Source organism: Mirounga angustirostris, unplaced genomic scaffold (assembly GCF_029215605.1).
Source record: "Mirounga angustirostris isolate CCGP_5_RB_7025 unplaced genomic scaffold, mMirAng1.0.hap1 SCAF_12, whole genome shotgun sequence".
In the NCBI taxonomy this organism is placed as follows: Eukaryota; Metazoa; Chordata; class Mammalia; order Carnivora; family Phocidae; genus Mirounga; species Mirounga angustirostris.
In genome coordinates, this window is record NW_026991720.1 from 36,964,348 (window position 1) to 36,976,853 (window position 12,506).

Sequence of the window (12,506 nt, forward strand, 5' to 3'; positions counted from 1 at the left end):
CCAAGCCCGGGAGGTTTCTGGACTTCACATCTGCCCCAGAACCTGTGCAGCTAGAGTTGGTCTTTACTCATTCTACAGATAGAGACCAGTTGCCCTTCATGTATCTTTTCTTCCTCATGGCATATGGCTGATGCTCTGACTTTCTGTGTCCAAGTTCTCAAAGAAGGAATCCCATTGAAAGCCAAAATCTACTAATCCTGTTAAGACTGAGCATTTTCTATCAGCCACTCATAAGCTATTGGCCAGTCCATGGATTATATGTCCTTAGGTCAGGTGTGTCTATCTGTGGGCCAGTCAAGTGTGGCTCGGGAAGGGGAGATGGTCAGATGACTAGACTGCCTCAGTAATTCCTCATGCCTCCCAGGGTAGGACAGCTTCTCATAGAAGGAGCTGTGGGTAAGGTTGATGCCATGATTCATGTGTGGTTATATATCCTCTTTACTTTGCTTGATAATATTTCCTCAGCAATACTGACCTGGTGTCAAATGTCTTATAATGTAGGGCAGTGGTTCTCTCTTGGGGGAGGGGGCGAAGAATGGGGAACAGACCCTATTGGAATCCCTGGTGAGGTGGACCAAGGGGATGTAAAAGTCTGCTAGGGCTGCCATAACAAAATACCATAGAGTGGGTGGCTTAAACAACACATTTATTTTCTCACAGTTCTGGAGGCTGGAAGTCCATGATCAAGGTACCAGCCGAGGGCTCTCTTGCCGGCTTGCAGACAGCTGCCTTCTTGCTGTGTCCTCACATGACCTTTCCTCTGTGCTTGCATGGAGATAGAGAAATCTCTGGGGTCTCTTCTTCTTCTTATAAGAACACCAGTTCTATTGGATTAGGGCTCCACCCTTTTGACCTCATGTAACCTGTATTACCTTATTATAGTCCCTATCCTCAAATATAGTCATGATGGGGTTGGCCATATTGGGTTTTCGGAGGGCACATTCGGAGGGCACATTCGGAGGGGAACAAATCACAGCACTCTTTGTGATTTGAAAGTTCAACAAAAATTAGAGAATGGAAGTGTGATTTTTAAGTTTCTCAAAGCGAAACATAATTGAAGAAAATTAAGCTTTTCTCATGTCAAGGACAACTACTGCCATTAAGAACGTCACAGACATGTAATCTTCTTAAGAACAGCTGTCCCTCAGCCTGGCTTGGTCAGTGCCTGGCTTGAAGTCAGTGCTGAATCAATAAGTTCTACTTATGAAACCTCTAATGAAGTTTGGGGGAGGGTACAGAATTTCAGGATTTTTTTTTAATACACAAGTGAGAAAGCTGTGGTTTTATAACTGGAAATGCCATGGCAGAAGGCTTCCATATTAGAAAAGGATGTGAAAGGGACACAGAAAAATTATCATCAGAGAATTACAGTGAGACCTGGAATGGGGTAACTGAGGGGAGTCTGGGCGAGAAACAGTATCTTGGCATTGATCTACAGGGTGTCACAAAGACATCATGACACCTTTGGGATGGCCATGGAAGGTTCAGGAGATGAAGAGAATGATACAACGTTGCTATCATTGTAGTCAAGTGGACACCCTGGAGAGGAGGATGTCACCAAGGTCACTAGAGACGACATGGTAGTTACACTGATTTTCCTCCGTCTGTGGTAGGACATCACAAATCAGTCACCATACTTGCTCCCACTGAGGCTGGATGTATAACCTTAGAACACTTCTCAGCACAGTAAGCCACATGTCGTGTCAATCCGACATAAGAGTTTAAACCGTTTCGCCCGCCAGGCCTAAAACTGTGCTACCTTAATTTCTGTCCCCTGCCTCTCCTGAGTTTCTCCTAATGACTGACCCCAGAACTCTCTAAGACTGAGGATTACACACACGTTGCCAGAGATTCACATTAGAAATGTGGTCGCTCTGGATATAACTAGGCATTTTAGTGCTACGTCAAAGCCTGCAGGCCAAACCTCCCTCTTCTCAACTCTGATTTCTAGAACAAAAGTATGTCTCGCTCTTGTTTCTACCCGAGTCCACGATGGAAGGGTTTCTGTGGTGATAGTTCTTGGGGCCTCCTGTGGCAGGGGCATGCCACCCCCAGTGCCTCCCTATCCCCTCGATTTACCTGCCTTTGTCACTTTTCTCAAGTTAGGCCCGGTGTCCAGCCTAGTTATGTTGGCTACTCCAAATGTGGTAACCAGTTACTATAGGCAGAAAATAGAAGGATGGTGGGCGACATATCTAGTTTCGAGGTGACACAGTAAAAATAGTGATCTTTAATATATTCTATAGAGATGGCTTGTTCCCCAAACTTTTGCCATGTGTTTTCTAGACAACTGGGACTGGACCTGGTGCCTAGGAAAGAGTATGCAATGGTAGATCCAGAGGACATCAGCATTACGGAGCTCTACCGACTGGTAGGTACAAGAAATCTTGGTTCACAGCCTCACTGCTAATTTTGTGGTTTCTATGGTGCTCTTCATACTTGATTGATTTTGTAAGAACAGGATGTTCCAAGTTTAATTTGGAGCAAGTAAAGAGAATTGAGAGCTGAGGTGACCATGCCCCAAGTAAAAAACTGAGGTACTTTACCTGTTCCAGAATTATATGATGTGCTCTACTGTGCTCTTAAGTCTTAGATACTAGGAAGTAAATCCAAAGAAGTTTTAAGTTCTTTTGCACATCTTTGCACATTTTGTTAGTTTAGTGAAATGCCTACAAATCATACATATTTATCTGTTGTGTTCCAGGACAGTGTTGGAGCTAATGATATCCAGTCATTCTTCCCCAACATGTTTTACCCCCACTCCCTGCCCCCATTACCACTATCCGCAGAATCCATTGAAAGTGTCTCCTCCACTGTTTCCAACTGCTGATCTTACCCCACCCCTTCTAGACCCTAATCCATCCTCAGTGCTGAAGTCTGTTAATAATTCTAAGATATTTGATCGTATTGCCCATCACCTACGACTTGAGTTTTTTCCAAGTTACATGGTAAGTTAAATCTGGTCCAATCTGCCTTGTATTTAGCCTTGTATTCTTTTTTTTTTTTTAAGATTTTATTTATTTATTTGACAGAGAGCGAGCACAAGTAAGCAGAGCGTCAGGCAGAGGGAGAGGGAGAGGGAGAAGCAGACTCCCCGCTGAGCATGGAGCCCAACATGGGGCTCGATCCCAGGACCCTGGGATTATGACTTGAGCCAAAAGCAGATGCTTAACCAACTGAGCCACCCAGGTGCTCCTAGCCTTTATCTTAATACTTGTATAAAAATTACCTAATTTCTTGATATTAACTAAGCTCTTTTAAAACCCCAAATTAAAGAAGACTGTGGCCGGGAAGGGCTTTCAAAGGCCATTACGCCAGTGTAATTTTACTTTGATATGGTTTCCCATGTGTCTTACTATAATGTTCAAAGGAACAGCTCCTTTGGTAAAGAGAAGACTCCTTTTTGGAAGATGCTGCTTCTTCCAAAGCGTACAATAGTCTTCATAGAATAGTGGGAAATTCTTGACCTGAGATGATCTGGATCTGAGAAATGTGGGGGAAAAAAATCATCACTAGGCCCATCAGAGCTTATGTCTGATTTTTAGAAAGCAGTTCTACCACTTTGGGTTTTTTTCCTTAGTCGCTGATCTGTTCAGATTATCTCTCTACACCTTATTTTGTCAGTTGGAATTAATTCTGCTTTTTGTAGAGAATTTCCTTCACATTGAGCTTCTTGAGAGTGATGTTTCATGTGGCACACCTTTGTGGCATCATTGCTAAGTAGATATTTGGCACATAGCAAAACCACAGTTAAATGTCAGTTGGATGGAGGCAGAGAAGGAGGAAGGAAACAAAATAAAGAGTATTTCAAGTTCAAGTTATCCCTAATTCTTCGCTCGCATAACAAGTAAAATCTGTATAACTTATTTGCGAGTCACATCCTCTAGTGGAGCATCTTTATTGCAGTTACTTTATTTAACTCATTGAGCATCAAATGTGTCTCTCACTTCTTTAATCTCACTTGGTTGGAAGTTTCTTCAGGGTAGGCACTGTCTTACGCTTCCTCTATCATGCCCAAGGTAATCTTGTACAGTGCTTTATACTTAATAAGCAATCACTCAGTGTTTTTGAGGTCCCATCATGTTATTATGGAAAGACCATGGTTATAGATCCAAAAAACTAGATTTGAATTCCCTTTTCTCAGGTCTGTAGTCTTGAGCTTATCACTTAGTCTTTCAGAGCTTCACATTCTTCCTCTGTTAAGTAAGGAAATAATTCTTACCATGTTTGTTAGGAAGATTAAATAAGAAATGCATGTAAATGACCTTTCCTTGGCAGTTAGTGTTTGCAGAGCACTTAAGCATTCAGTTGATTTTCATTCCTTGCTCCCCTTTGCTTCATCGTTATCAGAGAGGCAAGCGGCAAGAGTGATTGATACCTTATATGCTCAATCTTAAGATTAGATCTGGCTGTGTTCAATGAAATAAATAGTAGAAGCTTAGACATGATAGAAAGTTATTTCTTTCTCACAATATGCAAGCCAGGAGGCAGGAAGTTCTGGGCTTGTGTGTGGTTTCATGGTGTCGAAAGTGATAAGGCTCTTATTTTTCTGCCCAGTGGTACATGGTTTCCATCATCGAGGATACTTCCAAGTTTGATACAGCTGCAAGGGCTCTAGCCATTACATCTGCTCTCCAGCAGTAGGAAGAAGAAAGGTTCTTAGTTCAAAGACTTTAAGAGCTTTGCTAGAAATTCCACACAACATTTGCAGTTATATTTCATTGGCCAGAACATAGTCACATCCCTGTATTTAGCTAGGGATGGCATATACTTGATAAGCAACTAACAGTGTCTGACACAAATATATTTTAGTTTTTCTAGTTTGATTTTGTATGTGTGCAATTTTATCTTTGTTCTTTTCACCTAATGTCCTATATGGGATGCCAAATTGATTTCATCTTTTTCAACATTCTGATTTGTTTGTGATGGCCTCCTGGAGCGCCATGTTGATACAATTCTGGGGTCTCATCTGGGCTATGATTGATGAGCAGTGGCTGTCACTGGTGCAGGGGACTACCACTGATGAGTAGTGACTGCCAGGCCAGGGTGTTTTCCATTTTTGTAGCTCAAATCCTAGCCCAGAGTCTTCATTTCTGATTTTCCATGAAAATTTAATTTCTCCCTGTAGTGGTTGTATTTTACTGTTTGTAAAGCAAAGACAGTAGCCCAAGAAAAACCCAAATTATTATAAGCTTCAAAAGGACCTGCTATCTTCAAGGCAGGTTTCTGTTTATACCCTGGCCTAGCAATAATCAGATTGTCCATTGCTCTGGTCCTTTTCTCTGGGCAAATAAAAGTGACTGACTATATTGACTTCACCAGGGAGAGTTTGTAGGCACCACCTTCAATCCCTTGCTGTCGTCGTTGTTGTTGTTGTTTTGGTGTTTATCATCACTTACGGATCAAGGGCCATGGCATGCATGCCCCAATAGAGGATGTTTGATTGATTGTTACCACTTGTTTGTTTGTTTGTTTTTATTGTGTCTTCTCCATGTCCTATTTGAAACAGATGTTTGTACATTGCTAAATCCATACTGCATCATTAGAAGAAGAAAAAAAGTCTTGCTTTAGATTTTGGATAGCCCTGTTAGCAGATCTTTCTCACCTAATTATGTTCATCTAAGCAGTAAAACGTGCTAAACCTCGCAGTGTTAACATATGTCCACTTGGAACGTTTGGTTTTCTGCCAAAGGCCAGATCCCAATCCTCCTATAAATAAAGAGAGACTTAGCTAGATTCTCTGGTTATCTGTGCATACAGAATATCTTTTTATAAGCCTTTCTTGGTTTTATAAGATCATGTTAACTTCTTGCTTTGTGATCCGCAGTGGGTGGACCAGGGGTTCTCAAACAGAGAGCAGGGGACATTTGGCAATGTCTGGAGACATTTTTGGTTGTCACACTTGGGGGTGGGGTGGATGGGGGTGGAGAGAGGTGCTACTGGGTCTGGTGTATAGAAGCCAGAGAAAGCTGCTGAACATCCTACAAAACCCAGGAAAGCCCCCACAACAAAGAAGTATCTAGCCCAAATGATCAGTAGTGCTGAAGTGGAAAAGCTGTGGTATAGGCAATCCACACAGTAATTTATACATTATATGAGGATTAAAAATTTGCATCCCTTCAATAAATCTGTAGAATGAATCTGTTTCTTTTCCTCATCAAAGGTCTAGTTAGATTATAAGCGCATTTAGAGTGGCTGGTAGGTGCCTTTGTAACCATAATTTATTTCACAGATGGATTTTTGTCTGTTTATTATAACTACCAAATTATAGCCCTTGAAGTGTGAACATGCCTTTTTGATTTTGTTTTTGTAATAATATTTTCACAGAGATATTTTTATTTATTTATTTATTTATTTATTTATTTATTTATTTATTTATTTATTTATTTTAAAGATTTTATTTATTTATTCATGAGAGAGAGAGACAGAGGCAGAGGGAGAAGCAGGCTCCCCGCAGAGCAGGGAGCCCGATGCGGGACTCGATCCCAGGACCCTGGCATCATGACCTGGGCCGAAGGCAGACGCTGAACCGACTGAGCCACCCAGGCATCCCTCACAGAGATATTTTTAGCAGTTCTCCATCGTAGTGAGTTAACAAGAGATAAACAAGTCATCATAACCTACTTACGTCCACATCTTTTCCAGACCTGGAAGAATGGTGGGTGAGGGAAGGGGAGATTTTGGTGCCATTTGTGATGACTCATGTCCCATGTGCATAATCAGTGTAGAAGCAGACAGGCTTAGGACAGGCATGCATGCAAAGATTCAAGGTTCCAAGGCAGTAATTGTACAGAATATGCAACAATGCATTTTTCAGTCGGCTTTGATTTGCATGTCCCTGCATAGGATCTCAATCAATAGTTCTCAACCCTCATTGCACATTAGAATCACCTGGGGAGCTTTTAAAACTATCACTCTCTGGACCCCCATCCCCTAGAAATTCTAATTTAATTGTTCTGGGATAGGTCCTGGGCATAAGTATTTTTTAAAAGCTCTCCTGGTGATTCTAAAGTGCAGTCAAGGTTGAGAACCACTGATCTAGATATATTGAATTCCTTGCATGAGTAAAGGACTTTTTTTTTTTTGCTCCATTTTTAGTAGATGTCATGACTGATACTAGGAACTTTGCACTGTTTGAAATAAAGACCAGATGCCTCTTTGAGGTCCTTTATTTAAATAAGATTTTTATACCTGTTTTTCCCACTCTAGTCCTTAGTAGTCATTCATTTCTTCATAGTACTTTATGCTGTGTTACCCTAAACTTTTAAGTATATCCGTAAATAAGTTAGCATTTTCAGAAAATAAAAAGCTTCTTTGTGAGTTAAAGAGATGTAGTTTTATGAACGTATGCTGCTTCTTTTGCTTTGGTAAAAAAGAAATTTTAAAAGCACAAAATAGAGCGACCTTCTCAGAAAACAAGGCAGAATTACACTCTTTTTTTGCCCCCTATAGTTAGAATATTTCTCTGCAGGAAGCTTTTCTAGCAATTATCACTAACACATAACACAATGCTGAGGTGCACTTTACAAGAAAGTGTACTCTTCACTTTCGGAGAGAGATGTCCATTGTACCTGTTGAGTTTACAGTGATTACAGATGCATTTGCTTAATTGCATTTTTAACTGTTTACCTTTTGAGTAGTTTAAATTAAAAGATAAAAGCATGAAAAGTTCTGGTAATCTCATCCTGCTGCATTAAAACCGTAAATTTAGATGGTGTTTTTTTCCTTTCAAATCTTGGTCAGTCAGGAATTGTTGAACTAAGAAACATAAAAAAGATGGTTAATGTAGAAACAGGGTTATGTGCCTTACCCCTAAGCCAAGGATATTACCCCATTACTGTGGGATTAATTCCTGAGCTATTTTTTTTTTAATTGTCTAGTGAACCAAAAGAGGTGGCCATTAGTAATCTGTATTAGGAAAGCAAAAATACTCCTCATTCTTAGCACCTGTTCTGTGAATACACAGTCCTTGTGTATGTTTTCCTGGTGCTCTTACCCTGAATCACTTCTTGAAAGTGGTCCAAGAACTAGCTGGACCGTGCACTGTTTGTAACTGGTCCAAGTACAAAAGTGGTGAGTAAAGGTTTAGAAACCTTCATAACATTCTAACATTACCATGACATTTTTATTGTCTGTTATGGAAATATCTGCCTATAGTAGATTAGGGGGAAGAACAACTTGGTTTTTTCCTGCACCTAGTTGAAAAAGCACTGTTCTAGATGGTTCATTGGTCCTGCTCCCTCTTTGGCTCTTGGCCAAAGTGTCCCTTTCTCAGGACACCTGCTCTGACTGTCCAGACACAAGTCAGATCACATCCTTCCAGATCCTCGTGATAATCTGGTTCTTCCCCTCCATTTGTCACAGTTGCAGTTTCCCGTCTGTATGTAGAATGATTTTGTTGATGTCTGCTCCCCCTGGTAGATAAGATCCGTGAAGGTAGGGGCTATTTCTCTTTTTGCTCATCAGTGCATTTCCACTGCTTGGCACATAAGAGACACTTAACAAGTGTGTGTTGCCTGACTGATCACCCCCATGTTCTCTTAACCCTGGAACTATCGGTGGTTCCTTTCCTCCTTCAGCTTGTGTTAGTGCTCACTTCTGATCCTGCCTCCCAAGTGTAGCCTGCGCTAGGCAGAAGTAAGATGGACATGGATGCTGTTCCTCAGCGTAGCCATCTCACTGGCTTCCCCAGTCTGCTGCCCTGTAGCTCCACGGCAAGTTAGAAACATTTTATTGCTCTCATGATTGAATATCATTTGCCATAGTGTGTCTCAGAAAACTACCACAGTTCTGCAATTTAATATGCTTTAACAGGATGTTTAATTATGAAAAATGTGAAATCATTGCTGCATTGTTAAGCTACCATCAGTGAAATGACCAGATACAATTTAGTCGGGTTTTTTAAAGGTAACTAATAATTTATTCTCACCCTGGAAGTTGATAAGGGAACAGTAGAATCTTTTGAACATCATGCTGCCTGAATCTACTCAGCAAGTGGTATCATTTTAACATTAATGATTTAAAACCAAAATCTTGGGGCGCCTGGGTGGCTCAGTCAGTTAAGCATCTGACTCTTGATTTCAGCTCAGGTCATGATCTCAGGGTTGTGAGATAGAGCCCCACATTGGGCTCCACGCTGGGCGTGGAGCCTGCTTAAGATTCTCTCTCTCTCCCCCTCCCCCACCTCTCCCCCAATAAATAGATTAGATAGATAGATAGATAGATAAAACAAACCAAATTCTTAAAGCAAGATTCCTTGATAATCTGCAAACTTCATGGTTTCTTATTTTAGAAGTTGGAAGAAAATTTGGAATGTAACATCCAACCAGATGCCAAATCCACAGGAAAAAAAAAAAGAAGATACCACAGGACATCATAATCATACCATAGCTAACTAGTTTGTTGGATCCCATTGTTTTCTTCAGTCCATGCTGATCATGTTTTTGTTGGGGGTTGTTATTCAGATGGAGCACCGACATCGGAAGAAAGATACCCCAGTTCAGGCCAGCAATCACCACCTCTTTGTGCAGATGAAGAGCCTCATGTGTTCCAACCTGGGGGAGGAGCTTGAGGTCATCTTCTCACTCTTTGACAGTAAAGAGAATCGACCAATCAGGTAACTGCATATGGAAACATGACTGGAATTTCTTAATGTTGGAATGGTGAGCATTTGTAATTGACAAGCTTTAGGATATATGACCTTGTATACTTTTCCTTTATGAGCTCATTTGTAGAACTATGTGAATTTCTAAACTGCCTACCCTCTGGAGGTTCCCATGAAAGTTAAATGGGGTGATGCATACAGAAGTTCTTTGAAAAACTCAAAAGGGGTGTAGAACCATGATAATGATTACTAAATGAAAGTATGGAATTGATATCAGGTCTGTTATTTGAGTTACTTTGTATTGATAATGCAAGGAAGACATTATTTCTAAAGCCCCAAGTTGGTTTGCTTATCAAGGTCAACATGTTGTGTTTTTCACATTTGTGGTAAACAATTACATTATTTTTGTCCTCTATGCATCAGATAATATCAAGAGAGGGGTAAGTACTTGGAAACCTTCCCATTAGAGTTTCAGAGCTGTGAAATGGTAAACTGTTTCACATATTTTTTTTTCTTTCTCAGTTCTCAGAGTCTTCTCTTAGGGCAGGTTTTTAATATTTAGGAAAAACCTGTAGTGAATGTTTTGGTTGTTATTCAAAAGCCTCCACTCTTTATGTTTCAAATTTTTTTTTGTATTTGTTTTAAGGTTGAACACAATGCATACCACCTTTTACATTAAAAGATTTAAATTTAGATTTAAAATTGTATCACACAACTCTCACATGACCCAACTTCACTGTGTTTTACAAAATGATGCTTATTAAAATGCTGACAATTTTAAGCAACTCTGAGCCACATATATTGTTTCATAAACACAAAAAGTTCTGGCTGGGTGATGGACAGTGGGGAGGGTATGTGCTATGGTGAGTGCTGTGAATTGTGTAAGACTGATGAATCACAGACCTGTATCCCTGAAGCAAATAATACATTATTATGTTAATTTAAAAAAATTTTTAAAAATAAACACAAAATAATTCTGGAGTATTTCTCTCCTGGTTAAAAAATAAAAATACTTGTTTTCTCTAAGAAATATGTGTGAAATTTATTTTTAAAGCATTTATAGCCATAAAATCTTTGGTGAATTAATTTCTATGTTAATCATAACCTACTAGTAAGGGTACCTTCTATTCTTGACAAGTGGACTGAATCCATAGAATTTAAAGATAGTATTTTTGGATAGCAAGGACAGAATTTATAAGATGTGTAAATAACAATGATAATAGTTTCAAAATCTGCTTTATACACTTTTAAAGGAAATGAATCAGTAAGTTAGAAACACAAACCAGCAGTGCTAAAAAGGGAAGAAAATAAAGGCTTGAAAAATAGATCCAAATTGCAGCTTAGCACTTGCTTTAGAAATGTGAAAGATTATTTAGAGATAACACTTGCTAACATATTGAAATGTGTCTTAGAGAGCTTGGTTTCCAGGTAGTTTAACAAAAATTCCTCATACCATTGTCTATATAATATGTTGTCTCTAAAATATTTAACAAACTATAGGAAAAGTAAAAGGGAGAAATGAGGTCACTCTTCTACTCATTCCTGTTAAGCTAAGGTTTTGAAGACTATATAAATTCCCCTTTGCCACTAATGTTCACATTGTATCACCACAGGAGTGTGTTAATTTAGGATTAATATTAGCCGCTCTCTTAGTTTTGTCTTGTTATAAACATTTTGAAATTTCCTGAAACATCCTTTTAGGTTTTAAGCAACAGAGTTCCCTTTCTTTTATTCCTATGTACTTGATGAAAGTAGGAAAATAACCTGGGTGCATGATCCCCAAAATATGTTTTTGTGGTCCCCAAGTTCAGACCGGGAGCTGGACCTTTTTCCTGCTCTGTGACGTGGTTGGGCTCCTATAGGTTCCTGCCTCTCTCTTCTCCCTCCCCGTTTTCTTTGTCTTCCCCTCCCGCTTGCCTCTGTCACACGCACTCCTCTGATAATCCACCTGATAAGTAGTGACCCTAGAAGAAATTAAGCCTAAATCCCTCTTCACTACTTCTGCACCCGTAATCACCGTAAAGATGATCAGCAAAAGAATAACTAAGAATGAATATATATGCTTACGAGGTGATGGAACCGTGTCAGATTTATTTTCTTGATTTTCTGAGACCTTGGGCAACACAGTGATGATTCTTTTAGGGAGTTTTCAAAACCTTGCTGTGAGTAGCTTTGGTTCCATTGAGGGCACAGGGCAATATCACCATTACCTTTTAAAGAGGCCTTAGGATGTGCAGATCTGGAGACCAGGCTTGATTCTGGTCTTTGCAGTTGACCTTTGCCGTCCCTGACCCCTTCACTTGCCTCTGTCTTTTCATTCATCCTGAAACTGGTGACAAATCTGGCTTCCCTCATTGCTCCCAGCTTACCACATGAGTGTAAAGTATTTGCATCTTTTCAGAAAAAGGTATTATAAAGGTAAAATATGATTTTGAGAAATTGTGTTTCTTCTTAGGCCCAACAGTGTGGGATGTATGGGTATTTTAAAATCAACTTGCATTTCTCTTTTAAACTTTTTTTTTTTTTTTAGAAAATTTCAGATGTGTGAAAAGGTAGAATAGTATCATAAAGCTCACTGTACCAGCCTCCAGCTTCAACAGTGATCAGCTCAGACCTGGTCTTGTTTTAACCATACCCCTTTCCGGTCCTCCTCCTTGCCCCCAAGTTATTTGGAGGCAAATACCAGACATCCTATTTTCAAATGTAAATATTTTGGGGTATATCCCTAAAAAGGGGAATTCCAAAGAAATTACTGCCTAAGAAATTAATATTCCCTTCTGATCAAATATCCATCTCCTGCCAGTCTTCAGTTTTCCCATATTGACTCATATAACTTTACAAATTCCTTATCTGGAATCCTTATCTGGAGTTAGCACTTATCTGGAACCCTTATCTGGAATCC

At 39.8% G+C, this 12,506-nt stretch overlaps 1 protein-coding gene across 7 annotated transcripts in view; it reads left to right on the forward strand.

The window, feature by feature from the left end:
* Positions 1 to 12,506, forward strand: part of DOCK4 (dedicator of cytokinesis 4) — a 422,159-nt gene that overhangs the window by 201,523 nt on the left and 208,130 nt on the right. For all 7 annotated transcript variants that reach the window (XM_064575038.1, XM_064575039.1, XM_064575040.1 and 4 more), the window contains exons 7-8: positions 2,287 to 2,371; positions 9,465 to 9,616. In XM_064575038.1, coding sequence (XP_064431108.1) covers positions 2,287 to 2,371; positions 9,465 to 9,616 — 237 coding nt within the window. The remainder of the gene's footprint in view (positions 1 to 2,286; positions 2,372 to 9,464; positions 9,617 to 12,506) is intronic.